General features: G+C 36.3%; 1 protein-coding gene and 1 pseudogene across 7 annotated transcripts; one reads left to right on the top strand and one right to left on the bottom strand.

The window, feature by feature from the left end:
* Positions 1 to 95: 95 nt before the first annotated feature.
* On the top strand, positions 96 to 16,966 carry CENPQ (centromere protein Q). 7 transcript variants are annotated; one of them, XM_042939010.1, is made up of 12 exons: positions 102 to 184; positions 2,856 to 3,001; positions 3,594 to 3,807; positions 3,950 to 3,981; positions 4,970 to 5,103; positions 5,842 to 5,890; positions 6,942 to 7,068; positions 7,636 to 7,704; positions 9,291 to 9,420; positions 14,337 to 14,456; positions 14,592 to 14,666; positions 16,125 to 16,966. In XM_042939010.1, exons 5-12 carry the CDS (start codon positions 5,002 to 5,004, stop codon positions 16,254 to 16,256), a joined length of 804 nt encoding a protein of 267 aa, XP_042794944.1. In that variant the 5' UTR covers positions 102 to 184; positions 2,856 to 3,001; positions 3,594 to 3,807; positions 3,950 to 3,981; positions 4,970 to 5,001; the 3' UTR covers positions 16,257 to 16,966. The 7 variants fall into 7 exon arrangements, with proteins under 7 accessions (XP_042794946.1, XP_042794944.1, XP_042794942.1 ...); XM_042939008.1 differs by lacking the exon at positions 3,950 to 3,981; XM_042939013.1 differs by lacking the exon at positions 3,594 to 3,807.
* Positions 16,967 to 18,897: 1,931 nt separating this feature from the next.
* Positions 18,898 to 20,217, bottom strand: LOC122220684 (annotated as a pseudogene).
* Between the last annotated feature and the right edge of the window lie 6,161 nt (positions 20,218 to 26,378).

The following is a 26,378-nucleotide window of genomic DNA, read 5'->3' on the forward strand; positions in this document are numbered from 1 at the left end:
GCCAATCTCGTCGCGCTCCCGTGGGCGCGCCTCTGATGACGTTAGGGGGGGGCTAGAATGCTCGCCTCTCTACTCCCGGGTTTCCGGTTTCTACCCGCCCACTTCCGGGCCTTGTTGATTCTCAACGGTTTTGGCGCCAATTGCTCAGAGCTTGGCCTCCTGAAGCATTCAATAGGCACCTTTGGTGAGTAATGAACGCTTTTTATCGGCGGGTGCGTCCAGCTTGCGGAATGAGTTTTGTGGCCAGTGCGATTATGGCAGTCTCCGCGGCTTGTATTTCGGGAGCGTGAGATGATTTTCCAGTGAGAGGGAAATCACTTTTGGGGCCAAGGATTGAACTGTTTGACTGGCGAGGCCGGAGTGAAGCCACGCCTGGCTCCTCAGTTCCTCCTTTCCCCAGTTCATCTTCCTCCTCGTTCGTTTTCCACAATATCCTGCGGCGCATCTTGGGGCGAAGTGCAGCTGTAGAGATTAGTATCTTTGGGCACTAAGGTAACTTCGGTCGGCAGCGTTGCTATCCCGAGGCATTTGTCAGGAGGTAAACATAGAGTATTTTTGTGTTGTGCGAGACTTGGCGCTCGCCCTTTGTGCCTATATAGAGCCCTAGACTGAGAGAGTTGGTTTCCACGAATTTCAGCAAACCGATAAGGAAAACAGGACAGCGTAGGAGGCCTCCCTGTTTCCTACAGAGTAAGGGTAAATTCTTTACTGCAGTATAGTGTCTGGCCGCAAACCACCGTTCCAGTCTTATTTCTGTCCATTACTCCCATACACATTAAAATATCGCTGCATTTTTCCCTGTCCCTGAACAGACCAGTTTCTTTTAAACTGTTCTGCCATCAGGCTTTTGCTGTTTTCTCTCAAATACTTCATTCCTGGTCCTTCTGGCTAAATATTTCAAAATGTAATTCACATGTTACTTTTTTTTTTTTTCTGCATAGCATGTAGCATTCTTCCCCCACCCCCACACACATCAATTCGAGTCATTCACTTATTTGTCTTTTCTAGCTTTTTCACATGGTATGTAATTTTATATAGCAATTGTTTTCATATCTGTCCCTACCCACTACCGCTAGGCTGTGGTTTCCTGTGGATCTAAAACGGCAAAATTTATATTCCTTTTACATTTATATTAAAATTTCTATTCTAGTTCCTTTACAATTAGCCCAAAAGTGATAGAAAATTATGACAGTTCTTTATTGAATTCTTACTATGTTCTACGCATTTTACGTATTCTGTACAAAATTTTAGCTTCACAAAAACCTTTAATGTTGGTGCTTTTTAACCTTAACCCATTTTACCAGTGGGGAAATTGAACAACTTTACTTGCCTAAAATTGTACAGCTAGTTAAATGGCAGAGTCAAGATTGGGAACTAGGCCATTTATCCTTATCCCTGACTTGCTCTTGGCAGTGGTTCTCAAGCTGATGTCCATTCCCACCAGGGGACAGTTTTAGTTGTCACAACTTGAGGGGCTGCAAAGAAAGGGTGCTTGCAACTAGAGACCATAACTGCTGCTAAACATCTTACAATGCATCCCCCACAACAAAGAGTTACCCCATCCAAAATGTTGATAGTGCGGAGGTTGAGAAACTTTTTGCGCTATGGTTTAGTGCCTCAAATAGGTATCGATGAAAATGGTGCATCTCCTCTTGCCAGTAGTCAAAGACCAACTTTTATTTATTTATTTATTTACTTTTAATCTGTCACAACTGATTCTTTTGTACAGTACAACCCAAAATTAATTACTAGTCAAACCCGTAGAGTATATAACACCAAGAATGAATGCTAGTAAACTTTGGGTGATACATCAGTGGAAGTTCATGAATTGTAGCAAATGTACCACTCGGGTGTGGGATGTTGGTAGTGGAAGAGGCTGGGGGTAGTGAGTGGTTACAGAGGGTATATGGGTACTCTACATACTTGCTGCTTAATTTTGCTGTGAACCTAAAACGTCTCTAAGAAAGTGGTGTTTGTTTGTTTGTTTGTTTGTTTTTAATAAATTACTGGGAAAATGACATTTAAAAAGAAAAAACAGCCAATTATTTTATAATCAAGTTCAGCATACATAAAATTGTTGCCAAATTGCAATAAAAGTTTCTAAAGGGATACTGTCAGTTTCTATATTTAAAAGGACTGTCACAGTTTGTGAGTTAAATTTGGAGTAGCAGTAAATTGTATGTTCTTGAATAAAGAATATCAAGAAAAATTGATAAACAGAACCAAACTATACATAAGTGCCAGCTGAAAGTTAGAGACCATAAGAGCCCACAGACTTTTAGAGTGGAGTGGTGTGGTTAGGAGGCATGGAGAACAGGTGGTTCATGCTCTGGGAGGGTGGACGGAGGCAAGCGAGCAGCTCAGGTAGAGGGCATAGTGCATGCATACTCAAAGTGTGTTCAGGAAATCCTCAAATGTACTAGAGAGAGAGAGAGAGTCTTACAAGGAGTAGTGGGAGAAAAATATGGAGCTAGGCAGGGCTAGATTGTTCAGGACTGTAAATGGCATGGTAAAGAGTTTGGGTGTGGTATGCTAGGTATTGGGGAAGGATTTTTTTTTTTTTTTTTTAACTTGAGAAAATAATTTATTTTGTTCCAGAATTTGGGATCAGAAACAACTTGGTAGGACTGACTCATATCTTTTCCATACAGGATCAGCTGCGGCATATTGATTGGCTCAGGTACATGCCAGGCTGGCAAGTTGGTGCTGGCTGCTTGTTGGGAGTTCAGCTGGGGATTTTGCCTGGGGCTTCAGTTCCTCCCCATGTTAGCCTTCCTTATAGCATGGTAGCTGGGTTCCTAGACCAAATATCCTAAACATGATGAAGTTGAAGCTGCTATTCTTTCCATGTTTAGGCCAGGAAACTGGTACAGAATCATTTCCACCGTATTCTATTGTTCAAACAGTAGAATGCCAGGATTTAAGATAAGCGAACATAGACTCCATCTCTCAATAATTGGAGTGAGAAGGAATTTGCACCATTTTTGACCTATCGGATGAAGTGAGTACTAAATTCCAGCCCTCTCTTGCTCCCTCGCCCAGATACTCTTCAGTGAACAACCTGTACTGCTGTATATATGGCAGCCTTCCAGGAGAGGTCCACAAGTGAAACTCTCACGTGGTTTGGCTTTTTTAAGTAGGGGAAGTATAAGGGCATGGATGACAAGTTGAGAAAACCGGGCATCTCAGGAATATAACGCGAGAGACTAGGTGTAAATCACCACATTGTTCAAGAGCAGGGTAAAGTGTATTTTAACTTCCACGGCTTTTTGCCAACGATCTTACAAGTAGTCCTCAAGTGTAGTTGGTGATTGTTCAATTAATTATGTCTCACTATTTGTGTTAATCTTTCTGAAAAAAAGCTTGAAACTCCACCTTTTAAAATTTGAAGAAATAGATTTATCCGAAGTACCTCCTTTATTATCTCTCAATCTGCGTGTATATTTAAACTCTAAAATTTTAAATGGTGACTGATACATATCTAACTGTATATGCCTAGAAAACATATATATGTAATGTATACACACACATATATGTATACCTCATTTTATCACACATTTTATCATACTTCACAGATACTGTGTTCTTTACAGATTGAAGGTTTGGCAATCCTGCATCAGCAAGTCTTTTGACTCCATTTTTCCAACAACATTTGCTCACTTCCTGTCTCTGTTACATTTTGGGAATGCTTGGAATATTTCAAACTTTTCCACTATTATGATATTTGTTTTGGTGATCAGTGATTGACTTGCTGAATGTTCAGATGATGGTTAGCATTTTTCAGCCATAAAGTATGTTTTAATTAAGGTATGTACATTGGTTGTTTTTTTAGACATAATGTTATTGCACACTTACTAGACTACAGTATAATGTAAACATAACTTTTACATCCAAATGAAACCAAAAATTTCATTTGACTCACTTTATTGCAATATTCATTTTATTGCAGTGGTCTAGAACAGAACCTGCAATATCTCCCAGGTATGTCTGCAAACACATTCACACACCCCTCCATGTATACTGTACCTAACTTCTATGCTACCTACTCCTTATGGTCTAATGCAAGAATAAACATCCTATTCCTCTGTTCCTTTTAACAGTGAAAAGTTTGGTGACTTACTAGTTAGTAGATAGGGAAAAGGAGTCATTCTAAATGTTGTCATTGACATCTTCATCCACTTCTGTGCCTGTTTGTAATTTGTGGGAGGACAGGGTAATCAGTATACTTCTGTGCTTTTTTAAAAGGCAAATAGCCCAGGCAGAGTTAGAGCTTAAATCCTTATGAGTGAATTTTCCACCTGAATTTCCACAACATAGATTCATAATATGATCCTAAAGATTATCTCCTTTCATAAGGAGAATGGAGAATATCTGTGACTAGAGTAAGACAATTTAATACCTTATATTTCCATTTTCTTGGATCTAAACATGGAGATAATGTTACTGTATTGAGGAAGTATAAAGTAAGAAATGCAAAAGCATTTTCACATAATTTTGTAAAGCCATAAAAATGGAAGATATTTGTAAGAATGAAATTGAATTAGACACACTTACTTTAATAATAACTGATGTTTGTTTTGAAATATGTTTAAATGTTCTAAAAACAATACTGTCCCAAAACTTTCATTACGATTTTTTTTTTTTTTAATTTTTTTTTTCAACGTTTTTTATTTATTTTTGGGACAGAGAGAGACATAGCATGAACGGGGGGAGGGGCAGAGAGAGAGGGAGACACAGAATCGGAAACAGGCTCCAGGCTCCGAGCCATCAGCCCAGAGCCTGACGCGGGGCTCGAACTCACGGACCGCGAGATCGTGACCTGGCTGAAGTCGGACGCTTAACCGACTGCGCCACCCAGGCGCCCCCATTACGATTTTTTTAAAGCAAATTTGGAACATGTATAGGTAGCTCTTTTTAACAAAATTTGTTATGTAGGCTTAAGCTTTTCTGTGTCCTTTTATCTTTCCAGACTTTTTGTTATGATTGTTCTGTTTAATCAAGATGTCTAACAAAGCAGGGGCTTCCAAGAAAAGATCTCAACAGTTAAAAAAAAACCCAAAACGAAAAACTGATGATGAAGAAGTGGAGTTACCAGAGAGAAAGGTAATGAAAATACTGAGTTTATCATTTAGAACTTTGTGATTGAAAGTATCATCTGTTCTATGTGAAGGAATATGTGAAGACTAAAGGGCAGTTTTACTACAAATTGTAGTAATTCATATTATGTGGGAGCTGTTGCAATATGATTTGTAAAAGTTCTCAGATGAAAATTATGTATTTCAATTTCCAAAGATATTGATCAGAGAATTATTTGCAGGAAGGGGTAATGGGGCATTGCTAAGGTTTAAATGTGAAGACTAGGAATAAAGTGTATAGAGATTCTATGTTAAAAGGAAAATCTGTGAGTTAGGAGAAGATATATTTATAATCATAGAGAAAAATTACTTTGGGAGAAATTAGCTTCTGTCTACCATCATTGTGCCCCTCTCTTCCAAAATTTTTATTATAAAATAATTTTAAAAATGTATTTTTCCCTATGTTTTTTTGTAGGTGAAGTATATAACACTATTTCACAGGCAAAATGACTAACAATTTCTTTAAAACATTCTTTGACATTGTATGGAATTCTGCTGTACATTATCACCATTGTCCAGGAATTGCTTTAGTATATCTGCTGCCTGTGATAAATACACACTCTTGTTCTGCAGAAGTGGCAATCTACTTTTTTCCATCTTGTCGGAAGATATATGGATACTCTTCGACGTACATGACAAATATATATCAAAAACGCTATCTTTTTACCTGATGCTTAATTATGTGTGCATGTGTTTTTTCCTTTAGGTTAGAAACACAGCAAAAAATAAAAATCCAAAGCATCTGCCTTCTGAAGGTATTTATTTTCTCTAGCTTATTTAACTTGTCTGTCGGTCTCAATACTATCTGTATTCATGAAAAAATTCTCAGCATCTTGTTTATGAGTTCTGGAAAAGATAGTGATAAACAGCTGCATTCTCATTTTTGCAAGAATAAGTAGTACTTGTTAGTCAGTTATTTTCTTCAACTGAAATTTTACTTACCACCTCTAGCAAAATATTGTGTAGGATTCTAAATTGATAGGAACTAGAAAAAACCGGTGTCCCATAGTCTGAATTATTACTGATTTGTGACATGGAGACACATGATTTCTCTACTGATTTCTCTTTAAAACAGATATGCTTCTGTCCTACCACCACTGTATAGATTAGTTTGGAGCTACTGTCCAATTTTGTTTGGAGTAAATTAGTTTGGAGCAGTCATCTTTACTTAAGCATCACTTCTTTGAGGAATTCCCTCCGTCTTCTCACCAAGACCAAGCTAGGTCCTCTGGTTTTATATTACTGTAGTGCACATAGTACATAGAACTTTTTCTTTTGTAATGTTTTGCATACTTCTAATTATAATTATTTTATCTCCCTTCTCTCCAGAACTAATCTTCAGAGGAGCCAGTAGCATATCTCCTTTGTTTATCCCTTATAAGTAGAACAACATCAACAACCTAGGAGACCCTGAATATTTTGTTCCAGTTGCCATTCAACATTTGGTAGAAATAGCTTTCTAGTCTTCTCAATGAAGCTCTTTAATTTATATCATTTCTGGGAACCAGACTTTTATATTGAATCCTAATAAGTGTAGCCTGGTTCTTCATTTAGAATTGTCTTGGGTTTGCATCTGCAATGTCAGCTACTAATATTTTAGCTAACATAATAATAGACAGCATATTCATATTTGACACTTGACATATTATGGCTGTGCAATAAAAAAGAAGTTAAACGATTCCTGCAGTTTTATAATATTTTGGTTCTTGTAATTCTATTAGCTTTTTAAAGTAAATTTATACTTGAAACTCTTCCTAAGTAAAAACATAAAACTTTGAGATTGACCAGAGTCTCTTTTCTCACCAGTAACAGGACAAACAGAGCATACTAATCTAAAACGGGTAAAGGTAGCATTCAACAAGAGAAAAACCTGGCAGCCTCTTTCAAAGAGGAGCAGAGAGCATTTACAAGCTATGATGGAATCAGTAATAATGTAAGTATGAAATTTTTTCACTCCTGATTTGTACTCAAATGTTTCCTACAAACGGTATCCTTTTAACTGTCATTATTTGTTTTATGGTGGTAGGGTATTTTTCTCTTTCAGAAGAAGATACACGTAATGTCTTGTGATGCTATTAGCCTTAAGCAAGAAGTCTTTATTAATTTCAGAAGCTTATCATTCCATCAAAGAAAGAAAAACAAAGCCTATGTGGCATAACTTGCTATTTGTAAACTTTAAAGTTGTTCCCTCACTAGGGATATTTAGGAAGAAGTTGAGTTGAATTGGCACTATATGTAAGCTACCATCATGCTAAAGGGGATATAAAGATGGATTCTGCCATCAAGAAACTGAACTCATCTAAATTAATTACAATAATAAAATGTAATAAAAAGAATTTTGATTCTATCTCTGCTTAAAATGTATTTAACATAAAATAAAAAGTGATTGATTCTTCCTGGCTAGTAAGAGACACATGAAAGAAATCAGAGAGAAAAAAGTAAACATTGTATTAGTTGTATTTCAAACTACTACTTATTCAATATCTTTTTTCTTTTCCAGAACAATTTTGAGTAACAATATTAGAGAACATGAACAAGTTCAGTATCATCTTAACTATCTAAAGAAAAGGTAATATAGTTATGCAATAGAAAATTGTTAGAACATAATTAGTAAAAATCTGATCTGTTCCTATGTTACCAGAACAGACATTTGTGGGATATAAAGTTTTTCTTTCATACTGGGTTTTTGTTGTTGTTGTTGTTTTTGCTTCTATTGTTTTAAGAAGATGAACAATTTGGAAATGTATATTCTAAACTGCTGCTGCATGCAATTCTGAAGTTAAGAGAATTTATTAAGAAGAGTCTGAAAATCACAAAATGCCTACTTCTACAGTTCATTGTTTTGTATTGGGATTTGAAAAAATATTTTGTCAATTTTAACTCCCTTCATGTTGAGCAATTCGAAGTTAACAGTTTACCGTTCTTATCTGGTATTTTTTGGAAGATGAGTTTTGGTTTCCACTCTTGTTAAAACCCTACAAATCTTAAGTTGTAGGGTTTTGGAGAATGCCATAATGCTGCTGCTAGGTAAAAGCAACCAAATTTAGATTTTCCTCCTTGATTTCTTCCTCGAATTCAAGAATCAAATCTAGGAAAGCTGTATTGCTCCCTGCTACAAGTGAGGGTAGTAATAGGTTAGTTTCTATTGGTGATCTAATCAACCTGGTTTGAAGGAGGCTTTCTTAGCCTTGTTTTGTTAATTTTTTTCTGTTTTTAATTTGTTTTTTTATCTTTTTGTTTTTAATTTGTTCTTTAATTTTTTTCCTTTATATATTTAGAAAGGATTTCTTAACTTTAATATTGAATAGTATTTATGATGATAGTACTTTTGACAAAGCACTCTATTTTTTGAATGTTTATTTATTTTTGAGAGAAAGAGAGACATAGCGGGAGAGGGTCAGAGAGAAGTAGACACAGAATCCAGAGCAGGCTCCAGGCTCTGAGCTGTCAGCACAGAGTGTAACACTGGGCTCGAACTCATGAAACACAAGATCATGACCTGAGCCAAAGTCAGACACTTAACCAGTTGAACCACCCAGGCGCCTCTGAACAAAGCACTTTAATCTTAATGTTTTATTTGCCTTAAACTCTATGGCACTCACTTATCTTCAAAGCCGTTGTTAGAGTAACTGATATAGAAGTTCTTTTTCATTGGTTACATTGTCTGAGACAACTGAAATATAGCATCCAGGGTCATAATTATGACTTACAGAGTAGTGTTCCATCTTTTATCCAACAATCACAATAACCGATAGAATTATGTGCTATAATAGTCCAGGAAACACTTTCAGAAGATACAAGGAAAGTTTTACTTTAAAGTATAAATGAAATTGTATAAAAATTAAATTGTATAAATAAATGTATATAATACAATTAATTGTTAAATATGTAAAATAGAATTTTTTCCTTTTGTGAAGCAGCTTAAGTGCCCTATGATTTGAGATAAATCTTAATAAATTGAAAGGTTTAAAGATGATGTCTTGGCTTTTTATGGGTGACTCACTGCTAATGTTAGCCACTGTTAATAAAAGAATATTATAGCCCTTGGGAATATGAGGTCAGAGAAGAGATGGCAACAGTACTTCAAACAGAACAAAACCAAAAATAATGGTACTAAAAAAGTAAATATAATTATGTTTTTATTTTATCCCTAAGATTGCTACAACTGTGTGAAAATCTTAAAGTCCCTCCCAAAAAGCTGAAAGATTTAACTAATGTGTCAAGTCTACTGAAAATGGAAAGGGCAGAGCACAGAGCTAATGAAGAAGGTCTGGCATTATTGCAGGTATGATATTTGAACAGGGAGTCCGTAATTAGAGAGTTAGGAGAAAGGGGAAAAAAACAAGAAATTTTTTTAATTATCATGATATTCTCTGAGTAATGAATACAGATATTAGAACAAGTAATTCATTAAATTATTATTATTATTTTTATTATTATTAGTCAAAGCAGAAACTTTGCCTAAACTTTGGGCCTCTACAGTTAAAAGTACTTCTAATATATTAATGATTAGCAATTCTGTTTTTTTATCTGACTTTAACTGAACTACTATTTTGGATTATCAAATTACAGGAGGTCATCACTAAATGCTATAGAATTTCAAAACATATTAGTTTTTCCATTCTGTATATGGTACTTATTGACAAGAAGAGCATGGTCATCATTATTATTGTTGTTTATTATCATTATAGCTAACATGTAATGAGGGCTCTCTATGTTCTAGGCACTACTCTAGGCACTTATAGTTATATCCCTTAATTCTAAAAATGACTTAAAGAGGTCTATGCCATGTGATCTCATTTTACAAATGTGAAAAATGGAGACATCCAATACTTTTAGCTAAAACTTACACATATTGCTTCAAGTTATGATGTAGACCTTAGCCCAACTTCAAATTCTGATTCTTGATCATTTTCTTGTAGAAGGTAATGGGAGATAACATTGGGTATCATGATTAACTTCAGACTTTTAATTAGTCGATATTTGAACATTTAAGAAAAGCAAACTTAGGGGGCTTATTAAATAGTTAGACGTTATATCCCTTAGCCACTTCAGAGCAGTTCGTGGGTAATGGCGCATAGGTCTTTGTTAGCAATTCAGAAAATACAGTTTGGGTGGTAGTTTATGCAAGGAATGTGCATGTCCAAGGATTTCTAATAATTCAGAATTCACATTTTATTCTGGTTTTTCCATACAATCAACATTGGATGGATTTGATTCTGAGCAACAAATTTACATATATTATAAATTAATGAAATGTATATAATTTACATATATTATAAATTAATGAATTATATACGTTTTAAATAGAAACTCCACTTCCTTCGTGGTGTGAGATGATAACCAAGTTTTTATCCCACTGTTACTACTTTTTAAGAGTATATTTTCACTACTGATATAGTTCCACCATGTAATGAGCACCTGGATGACATTTATACAGGTTATTTTTTTAATTTCAGCTTTCTTGGCCTATAATCTTAAGATATTTGAAGCGTACATTGTAGTGACTTGATATATGTACACTTTGTGAAAGCATTCATTCCCTCATCTGGTAAATTCACACATCATCACCTCACATGATTTTTTTATTTTGTGTGTGGTAAGAACATTTAAGTTCTCTCAGCAAATTTTAAGTGTACAGTATGGTGTTGTCAGTTATAATCACCTTGCTTCACACTAGGTCGTCACACCTCATTCATCTTATAGCTGAAAATTTGTACCCTTTACTAACCTCTCCCCATTTCCTCCATCCCCCCAGGCCCTGGTAACCACTTTGTTACTCTTTTTTGTGAGTTTGACTTTTTTTTTTTTAAGGTGATTTTAAAGTAAATGATGGCAAATGTTATCTTAACATTTAATATTTGCATAAACCACTTGAAAGTGATCAAACATAGTAAATGATACTGTGATTTTTATAATACTTAGAAGCATTTCTGTTTTACAGCAAAAACTGGACCTCCATATGCCAAAAGGGTAAATAGAGTTAAATGGAAAAAACTGTTTTCTCTGTACTCAGCACCCCTGACACCAAATGCGTGGGTTTTCCACGAAGCACTTTTCCAGTTCTCTGCAGACACCAACTGGGTGTCCTACAATTTCATTCAATTCTGACACTATCTGAAATTAGTACAGACCCCACAGGTTAAGGGCTCAGTATCACAAGACTGCCCCCCACTTCAGATGACAGTTGCCATCCACTCCTGTACTGCTGACCAACCAAGTACAAATCAGGTATTGCCATGACCCTCTCCTCACTTTCAGTAATTTGCTAGAACAGCTTACAGAATTCAGGAAGTCACTTTACTTACTATTACCCGTTCATCATAAAGGATACATTCAAGAACAGCTAAATGGAAGAGATACGTAGGGCAGGGTATAGGGGAAGGGTGTTGCCCTCCCAGCACCCCAACGTGTTTGCTAACCTAGAAGCTCTCTGAACCCAGTGTTTACAGTTTTTATGGAAGCTTCATCACGTGAGCATAACTGAATCTCCAGCCCCTTTCCCCTTCTCAGGAGATCGAGGAGTGGGGCTAAAAGTTCCAACCCTGTACTGACATGATGGGTTGCTCTGGCAACCAGACTCTGTCCTCTCTAAATCATTCATTATTAGCATAAACTCAGGTAAGGTTGAAAGGGGCTTATTATGAATAGAAAAGATGCTACTGTCACCCCAATCACTCAGCAGATTACAAGGATTTTAGAGGCTCTGTGCCAGAAACCAGGGATGAAGACCAAATACATATTTTTTATATCACAACATTACAACAGTCTTGGTTTTGCTTGCTTAATATTCAGTTACTCAATGGAAGCACTGTTGGCATTTTGGTATAAGAGTTCTTCATTGATATAATAGAGCCTTTGAACTAGGAGTTTGTAGGTTTTGTCTGTATCCATCAGTTTTCCGCTGTGTGTCTTAGAACCGCTGCTTTTCCCCACTGTAGCCTAGAGTTATTCTTGATGGTGACTTTCCAAAACCTGTATCAGCTAATGAGTAACAAGTTGTATTCATGCAACAACAGTGTGTTCATTGAGCTCTCTCACTCCGTGATGATACTAGGGAAAAGGCAGTCAGCAAAGTCTTGGAGTGACTCTGAGAAGGTGGTAAAAGATCTGCTGGGCCTTAGTGTTTTAATCTCTGTGGATCTCTGCCTAAGAACAGAACCATAGAATTTCACAACCAAAGTTAACATAAGAAAATATACAAATAAGGACAAAAAATAATCCACAGATAACAAAAGCATACCAAAAACATGTGTTCACAAAACAGATGAACACTAACCTAATTGTCAAGCAAACAAAGAAATTCAGAAAAACTATAGAGGGTATGGAAAAAATGATTAATCAGGATTAGAGATACCAAAAACTGCAGCTACAGAATTCAGGGAAGAATTAAAAGTAAGTAAAAGAAAGAAACCTTTCAGGTGTACAGACTAAATTAGAAGGAGAATTAAACACAACAGATAATGCTTACAATAAACAAAATAAAGATAAAATTTTAAGAATCAAAAAGAAACATGGAAATTTTTAAAGGTATTGAGAAAAAGTGACAAATGTATGAGCTCAGCAAAGAAGATATGGCATAGGTAGGGTAGGAATACCCAAAGAAGATAACCAAAGCAATGCAACAAAATAATTTTTTAATTACAATGGAAATTTGTAGTCCTATTAATACTGTTTTCTGTATTCAGTGCTGTTATTCATTTCCTCTGGGTTGGGTCATATGGTGGCCCCCAAAATGAGATGCCCAAGTCCTAACCCTGGAACCTGCGAATGTGACCTTATTTGGAAAGAGTCTTCCCAGATATAATTAAGGATCTCGAGATCATCCTGGATTATCTTGGGTGGGCCCTCAATCCAAAGACAGTTGTCTAGTAAAGAGACAAAAGTGGCCTTATGCGGAGACGTGGAGGAAATGTCTGTGTGGGAAAAAAAAAAAAAAATGCAGAAATTGGAGTGCTGTAGCCATAGAAGCCAGAAGAACCAAGAGAGGATTCTCCCTTAGATATTCCAGAGGGATCTGGAATCTGCCCTGCCAACACCTTGCTTTGGACATCTGCCTTCAAGAACTGTGAGAGAATAAATTTCTGTTTTAAGCCACCAAGTTTGTGTTTGTTATGGCAGGAAGGGAATACATGCACCTTACATGTAGTGGTATTGGACAGCACTCTTCAAAATCCAAAAGCCAAGTCACAGGAAATTCAGGGCTGAGGAACAGGTGAAACTTGACCAGCAAATGCTAGAAAGCAAACTCTCTAGTTTCTAGTACAAGTAAACTGGAAGTAACCAAAAAAATTGGAGTGGAAAACAAGAGATGAAAAGAGACTTCCTTCATATGCACTTATTATAATGACCAGAATCTAGAACATGGAAAACAATAAATGCAGACAAGGATGTGGAGCAACAGAACTCTAGCTGGTGGGAATGCTAAATGGTACAGCACTTGGGAATACGGTTTGGCAGCGTCTTAAACAAAATGAAACCTACTCTTACCACACAATCCAGCAGTCACGCTCCTTGGTATATTGCATATGGGTGTTTGTGGTAGCTTTTATTCATAATTGCCAAAAGTTGGAAAAGTCCAAGATGTCCTTCAGTAGGCAAATGGATAAACTGTGGCACATCAGACAATGTTATTCACCACTAAAAAGAAATGAGCTATTAAGCCCTAATGAGACATGGAGGAACCTTAAATGCATATTATAAAAGAAACCAAACTGAAAAGGCTACACATACTGTATTATTGCAACTATATAACATGACAGTGCTCCAGAAGTGGGAAAACTGGAGAATAGAAAGATGAGTGATTGCCAGGTTTGTGTGGTGGGGATAGAGATGAACAGGCAAAGCACAGATTTTTAAGCCATCAGTCCTGGGGCTCTGCCACATTTGCACGGATCTTCCAGGATCTCTGATTGTAGCAGTTTTGCCTAGTTTTTGAGGAAATACTCTTGTACATGGGGTATATATATCTCCTTGTTCCAGGGAAATTAAGTTTCCTTACAATGCATTATTATATTGGTAAATTAGTTTCTAGGAAGTCTACTTTTTGAAAGAAAAAAAAAGAAATATACCGGTTTCTTCCAAAAGTGTTTCAGTGTATGAGATATTTTTTTAAAATATGTATATGTATATCAATACCTATTTGGGTTTCAATTAATAATATATTCAGTTTAAAATATTAACTTTTTATTTCGGACTCAGGAGGAAATAGATAAAATACTAGAGACCATAGAGTCAATGACTGGGAGTATTCACAGCCTAAAGAACAAAATTCAAGTTCTGACAAGTGAGGTGGAAGAAGAGGAAGAGAAAGTAAAACAGGTAATTGCTTAATAATGTATTGCTAGAGTGTGGATAAAAGTTTTAATGCTTACTTTCCACCAAGACAACTTTTGAATGTAAGAAGAGAGAAATCAGCCTTTTGAAATAATCTGTAGCTTTCTTTTTCAACTTTAGATGTTTCAGATAGATAGTGGGGTACTCTGTCTTCCAGAACTTTCTCAGAAGAGTCTCAAAGCTCCCACACTTCAGGTAAATGCCAATTTACCATATCAACTATGTCACCAGTTATGAATTGCATATATAAAACCATAATATCCGGGGCGCCTGGGTGGCGCAGTCGGTTAAGTGTCCGACTTCAGCCAGGTCACGATCTCGCGGTCCGTGAGTTCGAGCCCCGCGTCAGGCTCTGGGCTGATGGCTCGGAGCCTGGAGCCTGTTTCTGATTCTGTGTCTCCCTCTCTCTCTGCCCCTCCCCCGTTCATGCTCTGTCTCTCTCTGTCCCAAAAATAAAATAAAAAACGTTGAAAAAAAAAAAAAAAAAAAAAAAAAAAAAAAAAAAACAACCATAATATCCTTTTCTTTTTTTTAACAAATGAAATACATAAGCTTTTAGTAAACATTATTTTTATCATTTGACAAAATGGTTTGAACATCTTTCTTTGTGAGCGTCTTGTAGATCTGTCTCATTCTTGTCAATAGCTTTATAACATCCCATTATATGAATATACCATTCCATAATTTGTGAATTACTAAAATGAAGACTATTTGCAATTATTTGCTCAGTACACCCTTATACATACATCTTTACATATTTGTGTGGTCATAAGTGTAGGATAGATTTCTGGAAGTAAATTCCAATAGTTGAGTTTATGCTTCTAAAAATGGCCTATAACTCTTCATAAAATAGTGCTGTGTTATTTGTAGCCAACTATACGCTGGTATCTGCCTTCACAGGTTCCCAGTAGGTATTATAGTGTAAATGTTTATAATAGGGCACCTGGGTGACTCAGTCGGTTAAGTATCCAATTCTTGATTTCAGCTCGGGTCATGATCTCATGATTTGTGAGATCAAGCCCCCTGTCAGGGCGGAGCCTGCTTGGGACTCTTTCTCTCCCTCTTTCTCTGCCCCTCCCCACTCATGCTCATTCCCTCTCTCTCTCTCAAAATAAATAAACTTCAAAAAATAACAATTTTAAATAGGCTTATGTATAATCCATTTAGGGTGAAAGGAGAGGAAATGGGCAGAGGGAAAACAGAATAATACAAATTTGGAAGAGCAGAAATAAGTTGATGGGTACTGAAGTTTGGATGATGGATATATGAGGCTTTGTACCATTTTCTCTAACATACATTTGACATTTCTTACAATAAAAGGTTAAAAACTAATTATATGGGTGAATATGGTCAAAAAGTATAAACTTCCAGTTATGAAATCAATGTGAGGATATAATGTAGAACACAGTAACTAGTCAATAATACTGTACTGTATATTTGAAAGTTGCTAAGAGAGTAAATCTTAGAAGTTCACATCACAGGAAGAATTTGTAGCTATGTATGGTGATAATTGTTAACTAGACTCATTGTGGTGATCGTTTTGCAGAATATACAAATACTACATCATTGTGTTGTATACCTGAAATTAATGTTCTATGTCAATTATATCTCAATTTTTTTTTTAATTTTAAACTAATTCTGTTATACCCACAGAAAGAAATTCTGACGTTAATTCCAAACCATAATGCTCTTCTGAAGGACTTGGATGTTCTCCATAATTCATCCCAGATGAAAAATATGTTAACTTTCATTGAAGAAGCCTATAAGAGACTGGATGCCTCTTAATGAGGTTTTTTTTTTTTTTTTAGACTGGTCCATATTAATTTAATGTCTATGAATTTATAAAACTGTTACTTGTGATGATATTGCAGAGGGTGAGTCTTCTTCAGGATGTATTTCCAATGCACACTTAAAATTAGCCTTATAGATCTGTTAGCATCTAATGTCCTAAAAACTGTTTTGAGTAGTTGCCAAAACTGGGAACTCACATTTCTGTTGCTGTATCTCTGGTTATTTGCCTGAAGCCATGAAACAAGGAACAGTCACAATCTAATGATTTACAGTGACTGAATTGAACTCATTTATTGGCTAGTGCAGTGGAAATGTGGTACTGTCATATATAAGGTGTGTGTAGTAGCTGGTACATAGAAACACAATTGTTTGCTAGCATTATTATCCTTTAGCTCATGACTTGCATTTTCTGTGTGGTTATCTGGAACTTGAGAAATCCCCAAATGCCTTAATTCTTTTACATAACTCCCTGGATTTTTGTGGCATAATTAAGATTTGCCAGGTGTCTTTGCCTTTGGAGGTAGCATGACCATATTTCTTTGGTTGGGTTATTGACTAGATGTCGAATATTTTCCACTGTCATCAAAGCATACTTTATCTAAAAGAAACCTAAGCACATTTATCCCTTAAAAGAAAAATCAAACAAAAAACCCTTTCTATAAACCTTTTCTCATTGTAGTAATAAGTATATGTGTGTGTGTATATATATATATATGTATATATATATATATGTATATATATGTGTGTGTATATATATATATATATGAGTAAATTATCATTTGAATATATTAAAAGTCTTTTCTGTACACTACAGTATATTGTCTGATTTGCTTTTATTTATTTGTAAAATAAAATAACAAATGTAATTTCTTGGGGCACCTGGATGGCTCAGTTGTTTCAGTGTCCGACTTTGGCTCAGGTCATAATCTCACAGCTCATGACTTTGAGCCCCACATAGGGCTCTGTGCTGACAGTTCAGAGGCTGGAGCCTGCTTCACATTCTGTGTCTCCCTCTCTCTCTGTCCCTTTCCCACTCATGCTCTGTTTTTTTCTCTTTGTCGAAAATAAATAAACAGTAAAAAATTTTTTTAAAATAACTGCAATTTCTCATTAATTTTCTTTCTAGCCTAGACGATCTTGTCAGTTAAGGTAGAAGGTGCCATAACTGTGTTGATACCCTCCAGGCAGAAACACAACCTTAGTTAAACAAGTTCCAACTAAAGCTCATTGCAGTAAGGGAGACCACACTGTCATGTGGAACCCTAGGGAGCTTTAGTGAAAGAGTCAAAAGCAATATCCTTTTAGGAAATAATGGTCAAGGAGAACATTAATAGATCTTAGAGGAAGTCTTCAAGAAAGGAAACCTGCGGTGCAGCGTTTAAAGAAAACATTTCGCTATACTTGGGACTGCCTGCTAAGTGCCAGGCAAAGGAACTAAAAGTACAAGGTAATACAAAATCTGTAAAGCCCCTCACTTGGAAACTTGGAACTTTTGTTTTTAGAGTGACAAATAGAGCCCCAACTTACAGATCTTTCTCATTAATCACGATGTTTATAATAGCTTTTGATGGGAAAGACGAGTTAATTAAATGTCTGCTATTTATCTCAGAGCATCCATTCAAGGTTATTGCATGTCTGCTGGAATTTTTATTCACCATTTTTACTGAGTAATCAGTTCTTCACCATGCATGAACTGGTCATATTACCCTCTTACAGCTTTGAAAAGTATGTGATCTAATTTTGAGAGGTCTACAGTATCTTCTGGCACGTGGCAGGCAATCGAAAACATACACAATATTTTCTTCGAAGACTAAATTTTGGTACACCCTTTGTGACGAATTCAAGAGTTAATCACAGACCCAAATAAAAGTAAAATTTAACTGTGTGGGGTCCCAATAATTCAGATGACTGTCCTATGTAGTATCCTCACTCAGGTAAGTTTTCATATGCACAGACCATGACAGCTATGGAACACTTCCTCTCCACAAGTGGAGAGTGCCACTTGCCACAAACTTTCAAGGCTAAAACATACATATTTTGGAATGGCAGATAGTGTTCATATATAGCATAAAAGAAGCAAGGTAAACTATGATTTGGAAGGTGAATGGGTAGCCTATACAGATATGTGGCAGAACTTAGTGCACTGTCATTTAAAATTCCTATCTTATAGGAGCCCTTCTATCTTCCTCAACTTTCAGTTGGGCATATGTTTAACAAACAAGTTTTGTTTAAATATGGCTCACCTGCACTGGAACCTAAAATTATAGGATTTACTTTCTTTATTTGGTTGGATAGAATTTCCTGGCATTCTCAACCAAAAGATAAATGCAGGTGCACCTGTCAAAATTAGTATGTGAATCGTTCAGGTTGGCTTAGTTTTCAAACAAAAGTCTTCTAAATCCTCTCATGTTTCACTCATTGTCAAGAAATACTCAACTTTGAGGAAGGGAGAGGAGAGAAGGAAAAGAGCAGAGAGAAGTTCAAATTTCCCATTTGGGCTTCATCATGTACAAAGTAACTTGAGCCATTTTTGTATTCTAACCAGCTTTTCTTAAGAGTTGCTGCCATTGAATGTATTTCATTGCTAGTAGACCAACATACAACCACTTTATCTTGACTTAGATGTTTGCTCTCATTAAAGTGACCTGCTGTTATCAAGGCTATAAAATTGTGTAGCAACTATATCCAAAGATGGGTTGATAGCTGCTAAAATTGGACAAAGAGGAAGATGAAGAGATGACATTTTCAAAATTCAATAAAACTACTATAGATAATTTCATTTTTTTCTTTCATATTTCAGTTTTTATTGCTTGTTCTGAGGATCAGTACCGACAATTCAACTTGTATACACTTCTGAATGTATGTACCGAAAATCTAAAAAATCATGTACTTGTGATTCTTTTCTAAGTTATGCCAGTGACCCTCCAGCTTAAAATTTGGAGCCAAACTTTCCTTAACAGTATATCAAGTACCAATATCTTCAAATATTGATATGCTGTTACATTGTTAAGTCCCATTAATTCACAATTTGATATACTACATACTCAAATTTTTAATCTTGCACAGCACATTAACAAAGTTACTAGGAAACTGGACTACTATGACCAAGAATGTTACGGAATTCACAAAATCCTGACGGGGAGAGCCAAGATCAAGGAGTGGCTTTCTTTAGGAAACAATTCTACCAAAAACAACATGGTAATAGAAGTATAATTTAAAATGTTCAAGACATATTAAATGCATGACTGACTCCAAATTGCCATTTAGGATGCTTGTTTTTGTAGTATATAAAAACTACCCCATCTATGGAATGTTAAGCTGAAACCCAAGACAATCAGAGCCTCCCATATTCAATATCCCACTATTTCCTGGTTGTACCAAAAAATAAACAACCAGCAAATGACTTCACTGCTAAAAAAAAAAAAAAAAAAAAAAAGCATTTACACTTAAAAAATGGGCTAAGTTGGGATTCCCTCCTTCTTAATACTTAAAAAAATACTTAAAAAAAAAAAAATATATATATATATATATATATATATATATATATATATTAGTAGTTTCTAGAGCTACTAAAAAACTTGGATTTACAAAATAGTTGATAAAAGTATTCCTGTGATCTGTACAGGAAGGGAGACAGTGGCCACTGATAAGACATGGGATCTGATAATCAGACTTGGCTTTTTTCTCTCCTCCCTCATCAGAGGCTGGACTCTCATTTTTAGTTTCTCCGTTTTCTGCAGGTAAGTCATTTTGTTTCTTGCTGAGCCACTTTAACCTGTTTTCCCTTTGCTCCCCTTTTCCTCTTTGCACTTTTTTGTCTCAAGATTTATCCTTTCCCGCCTTTTTTGGCTTCAACTCTTGCAGCCCTAGGTTTTGCAACTGACAACCATGCCGACCTCCTCTTGGGCTCCTCCTTTCCCGCCCCCTCGGGGGAATTGACCTTCCTCCTGGGCATCCTGGTGGCGCGGCCCGTGCGTGCAGGTGCCTGTGGGCCGCCGCACGCCCAGAGCCTTCGCGAAGCTGGGCTGCCTGGCCGCTGTCGCTCCTGCCGCCTCCCGAGCTGCTGCGACCCGGCCAACAATTTCATTTTTTAATAGAAGTAAATGTGCCTTAGTCAATTTCATCCCATTTCCAGCCCTAAAGAAGACCTTAAAATTAAGGTAGGTTTTTCAAATGGGGAAACAGGGCTATATAACGATAATAGCAATGACAAAAATGGCGTTTATTGATGTGTCCTGTGTGCCAGGCACTCTTCTAAACCAATTGGATGTATACGTGCATTTATACCAATGTTTAATCCTAATAACACTAGGGATTAAACCCTATAATGGCAACTATTAGCCCATCCTGCAATGAAAAATCTGGGGCTCAGGGAGGCTAAATACCTGCCTCAAATACTCTTGCTCAAATAGTAAGTGATAGAACTAAGAAGTGAAAAATAGTAATTTTGACTTAGGGATTTTCTGATAAGCTACAAATAGAAGAGGCTCCTGAGGCTGATGAGCGCATCCTGTTTACAACAGCGTAAAAATCCCTCTATTTTCCTAGGTATAATGATACTATGTGTTATAATGATAATATGTATGAATGTGGGTTTGCAGAAGAAAATCTCTTTAAATTTATCTTATATTAGTAAGCAAGCTTCCTCCTCCCTTCTTTTTCCTTTTAGTCTCAGGTTAACAATTCACTTTACCTTGATGGACACATTTCAAATTTAATTACCTTCAACCAATGTAGTTTTCCTGGAAAGGTAATATGCTGTGGATATTTTTACTTATGGCAAAAAACAAAAACAAAAACAAAAAACACCTATTCTGCTTAGTTTTTTATTTTATTTTATTTTTTCTTTGAAAAAAGAATAGAAGTTTCTATTTCAGATACACTTGAGAACAGGATGAGGTGTAAATCTGGGAAGACATTTATATGTCTCTCAGAGGCTATAAATCACTTGATCCTTTTTAAGGTTTTTTTTTTCCTGACATTGTACATCACATCTAAAACAGTTTCCGTTAGACAAATAACAGTATCTGTTCCTTTTTTAAAATTGATTTTCCTCAGATAATATTTAGAAGAGATTAGACTTATATAGTATCCTTACAGCCATGAACAGATATATTACCATCAGTCAATATCTTAAAAGAAAAAAAGTTATCAATATAGCCAGATCAAAAACAGTCTGATTTTGACATCCAGTAACTGTCATCTAATACAACTTCTCCAGTCATTTTCAAGTACCAGCTAACCATTGTGTTACTTAAATAAGCATCTTTAAGTAAAGAATGCCCTGATTTTCCCCTCATTTAATCTTGACTTTATGAGACATAAGTTGGTAACCAGTATCTTCCCATGGGACCACATTCAGATTGAAACATTCTTCATATACCACTGAGACATTCGTACTATTTATTATCCCAAAGCTCAGGAATTGTGCTGTGGGAAGACATGCCCGTGTAAGTTTTATATGGCGCTTGAAATTGCAGCCATTTGAGAGACGGGAGTAAACTCTGACTTTTCATGTAAAAGAATAGGGTAAAAGTATCAAAATTTCCAAAAGAACTCTCAATTCCACAAGTATCCTTTTTAGAGACTACCCCTTTGTCAGCCTTGGAAGTTTAGGGAAGCAAAATCATTTTCTTCAAAACGGATAAAAATATATAAGGGGTCAGTGCCTCTCTGTCATTTACTTACTGTACCCCCTTCACCTGGGTCCCATTCCTTTTTATTCTGTTTCACAGGATCTTAACAGATAGATAGATTTTGTGTCTAGAAAATGTCCATCTCTAAATCAAGATAAGTATCCACTGGTTTCTACACTGTAAGTCTAAATGTGATAGAAAAAAGAGACGGAGTAAAAATACTCATGCTGTATGTGTGATGATTTTCACCTGACACCATAAGCTCCTCCCCTTCTACAGGTGTGGACACTTTTTTTCCACTACCTCCTTTTTCCACTAAGGACTAATTAGGGAAGTAGGCTTGAAGAATAAACTCACCAATTACGGAAAAGAAACCACTACCCTGATGCAAACTGAACTCTCCATAGCAGGTAAGCATCTGTTCGTTAAAATTATAAGTTTCCAAATCATTAATTATAATTGAAAGAAGAAATGGGAGAAATAGAGGGGGAAGGTGAAATTCAGCATTATATAGGAGGAATAAATCATAATCAAGTTTACAGGAAAAGATGTTTTTGTTTTTTGGTGTTTTTGTTTTTGTTTTACTGTTGTAAATTTTGATATGTGGAAAACAAGCATTGCAAAATATTAAATTACTTGCACTGATGGGGCACTACTAGAGAAACAGATAAGAGAGGAATCTCTAAACAGAAAACCTATCGTCTGAAAAATAATTACTACCATTGGATCACAAGTGCTTTAAAAAAATCTCTTTCTTCATTAACAAATATAGTACCCTCTCTGTGTGTACCCAAAGGAGAAATGTCTCTCTGATTTTAATATCACCAGTATTTGTCACCCTGCAAAATTTGTGGATTGAAAGAGTTCCTTAGCCTATAAAGGTATATTGAAGCCGGATCAAGGAGGGTTTTGATAATGTAGAACTTAGAGAAATTCATTTCGAGATATTACAAGTGAAAAGTCAAGCAAATGCTATGGTAAAGAGCATATGGATAATTTTATGGACAAACTGAATCACATAACTACTCACATTTGTTTCTCTTGTGTTAGCTGCTCGAAAGCTTACAGTACAAATCACCTACTGCGAGTACACTTGATTCTCATTATTTGTGGTAGCTATGTTTAATAAACACAGGGAACACTGTCTTAGTGAGTTCTGAACCATCGCTTCCAGGGAAAATAAAAGATTAGGTTCCTGAAAGCCTCTGGTCACAATATTTTCATCAGCAGACCAACACATAACGTGGTTTTTATGTATTTCTGTTTAAAGACATTAATATGTATTGTTGATTTATTACCATTGAACTCACAATCAAGAACATTAGAATTCATGCCTGAAGAAAGCATATGTAAAGCATGTATTTTCTTGGTAAGACACATCACAGTCTTTTTGCACTCAGGAACACAGCACCTAAGTACAGTAGAACCTTGGATTGTGAGTAACTTGTTCTGTGAGCATTCCACAAGACAAGCAAACATTTGTAATAAATTTTAAGTTGATAAACAAGCGATGTCTTGCAACACAAGTAGTACAGGATCCCAAATGTCACATGATCACCACTGAGCCAATGGTTCTTCTCTTTCTTGCTCACTGTGGGGTTGTGTGTGATCGTCTCCCATGGCTTGGATGCTCGGTCTCTGGCCGTGGTGTTTGGCAGAAATCAGTGATTTTTCAGAACATTGGAAGGTGCCTCCAACTGGTACTAGTATACTTTTTGTTACTTCAAAGCACCTATGGACAGTCCTTTACTTTTCCATATAAGAAGCTTATGAATTCTTTGCTTCATTCTAGGTCAGATATAGACCCTTTCCTCTGCTGCCTTATTGCCAGTTACATTAAATACAGTATATGACAAGTTTATTAATACTGTATTGTAGTCAACATCTGTTAGTGATAGTGAAAGTTGTCGTACACAATAACCCTCCACTCTCTTATCTCCTTCACACCAGCCACAAATGTTTGCAAAGTAAGTGGATGTTAATGTATTTATTTTTCTTTATATTTTGTATCTTCTTTATTGTTTTGTATTATATTACAGTATTGTAATCATTTTTGTATGAATATTTTGGGGTTGTGGAATGAATCATCTGAGTTTCTATTCTTTCTTATGGGGAAATTCACTTTGATATACAAGTGCTTTGGATTACAAGCATGTCTCCAGAATGAATTATGCTCACAAACCAAGGTCTTACTGTACTCTGCTTGGGGCCATTTTAAACAGTGAACTCCCAAAACAAAAAGCACAACCTGCAAAAGAATGTGGAACAAAGAGATCACATAAAGGACATGTTTAGAGTATGAGAGTTGGAACAGAAAGTCAGTTTCTGCAACTTCAGCTGACAATGTGGGCATTGGAAATTCAAATTTTTCACCATTCTGGGCATAACCAAAAATGACTGTGAAAGCACTGGCAATATTGATTTTGGGGTTCACAGATAAATTTTAGCAAGTAGGTAAACTCATAAATATGGAATCCACAAATAAAGAGGATCAACTCTATATGGAGAACTGTACTCCATATGCTTTGCCTACTGGCCTCACTCTTGATCCCATATTACTTTTATACCTCTATTTTCCCCTTGCCTGAATGTTCATTTAAAGTTAATTTTTCTTCATGTATTTTACTTATGTGTATAAGGGTTTTAGATGCTTTGGGGAATAAACCAGACAATAAATCAGCAAATCAGCAACAAGTACTTGGAATTCCTACTCTTTGCACTAGCTACTTTGCTATGTATCAGGACACAAAAACATCTCTAGACATCAAATGTAATGAGAGCTACATGATCAGTTTCTCTATGAAATATGTTATTTCACCTTTTCTCAAAAAATATTGCATTACAGTAAAGTGATATATTTAACTTGAAGATCTATTAAGAAGTTAAAATTTTACTCAGAGATAGCATGAGTGAATGAAAAGTCAAGCAGATACAAGGGTGAAGAGAGGATGGCTCAACTTCTCCTTCTTTTGCTCAACCTGAGCTCTGGAAACTATTTCTGCAAAGCTTCTAATATTGACCCAGGCTATGAGTACTAAGCTATGGTCCAGAAGCCTGATTTTCTGGTACTGGCCCTCAGTACCTCTTCTGACTCCCACAGAGAATACAAATACCTCAGGTGTGCCACTCAGCTAACTGGAGCCCACGGGGCCTGGTCACAAGAAATATGATTCTAGTTCAGACTCACATAAACTATATGTAGAGTTTTATGGTAGATTTTAAGTAAATCATAATCAAACTCTGAGTATCTTATAGTCACACAGAGCTGCCACATAAGGAAATCAAGTAGTAGCTTTCTCTATCTGGAAATGTGTTGTGCAGGAACAGTCCACCACAACCCAGAAGCACCAGGTTCTCCTGTCTAGCTGAATTATCTTTGCCATCCCAGTGCCTGACTGCTAAGAGTAAGTGGATAAACTCTACTACATTGAATATAGAAAAACAGAAAATATGTATATTTTTTAATTCAGTCAAGACCTGATTGGGATGTTGAGAAAAAAAAGTTTTCTTGCACGCAAAAATCACGTGATATGGAGCCCCCAAATCTAGAAAATATAATTGTATATGAATGGTTGGATTACATACATTATATTAAGACCCTTTTTTCATTCCTTAATTTTATCTCACTAAAATGAGCCTCACTGGGGCACCTGGGTGGTTCAGTCGGTTAAGTGTCTGACTTGGCTCAGGTCACGATCTCACAGTTGGTGGGTTCGAGCCCCGCCTCAGGCTCTGTGCTGACAGCTCAGAGCCTGGAGCCTACTTCTGATTCTGTGTCTCCTCTCTCTGCCCTTCCCCCACTTGTGCTTGCTCAGTCACTCTCTCTCCCTCTCTCAAAAATAAACATTAAAAAAATTTTTTAAATAAAAATAATACTAATAAAATGAGCCTCAGCCTTTGCTCACATGTGATTCTTCATCTTCAATCTAGATGTTTCTATGCAAGCTGTTCCTCATAACCACCTGACACTTGACCCACTCAAGTCTTTCTCTGGTCTTTGCCCCACATTGTAAAAAGAAGTTTCCCTACTTAACCCTAAGACTCTTACTCTGAGCTTCCTATCATTCAGCAACTACCTAGAATGCCCTTTACTATATGCCAGGCCCTGTAGGTGATGGGGGTACAATGGAGCACAAAGCAGACATGAACCCTTCCTTCCTTTTTTTTTTTTTTTTTTTTAATGTGTATTTATTTTTGATAGAGACAGAGCAAGCTAGGAAGGGGGAAAGAGAGAGAGAGGGAGACAGAGGAGGCTCTGTGCTCCCAACTCATGACCCATGAGACCATGACCTGAGCCAAAGTTGGACGCTCAACCAATTGAGCCACCCAGGTGCCCCCACACTGCCTTCCTTCACAGTCTACTTGAGACAGACTTAATTAAAACACAAACAAATGTGAAATCACAACTGCTATGGTGTCTTAAAGGAAGAGTTGAGTGTACACAGAATGTGTATAATAGCAAGACTTAACCCACTGTAGA

This window comes from Panthera leo, chromosome B2, assembly GCF_018350215.1.
Source record: "Panthera leo isolate Ple1 chromosome B2, P.leo_Ple1_pat1.1, whole genome shotgun sequence".
In the NCBI taxonomy this organism is placed as follows: domain Eukaryota; kingdom Metazoa; phylum Chordata; class Mammalia; order Carnivora; family Felidae; genus Panthera; species Panthera leo.

Excerpts from the sequence above, each read along its gene's own strand:
- CENPQ (XM_042939012.1), top strand. The coding sequence starts at position 5,002 with ATGTCTAACAAAGCAGGGGCTTCCAAGAAAAGATCTCAACAGTTAAAA. Across the intron at positions 9,421-14,336 it reads AAGGTCTGGCATTATTGCAG|GAGGAAATAGATAAAATACT; the intron begins GTATGATATTTG and ends TTTCGGACTCAG. Across the intron at positions 14,457-14,591 it reads AGGAAGAGAAAGTAAAACAG|ATGTTTCAGATAGATAGTGG; the intron begins GTAATTGCTTAA and ends TTTCAACTTTAG.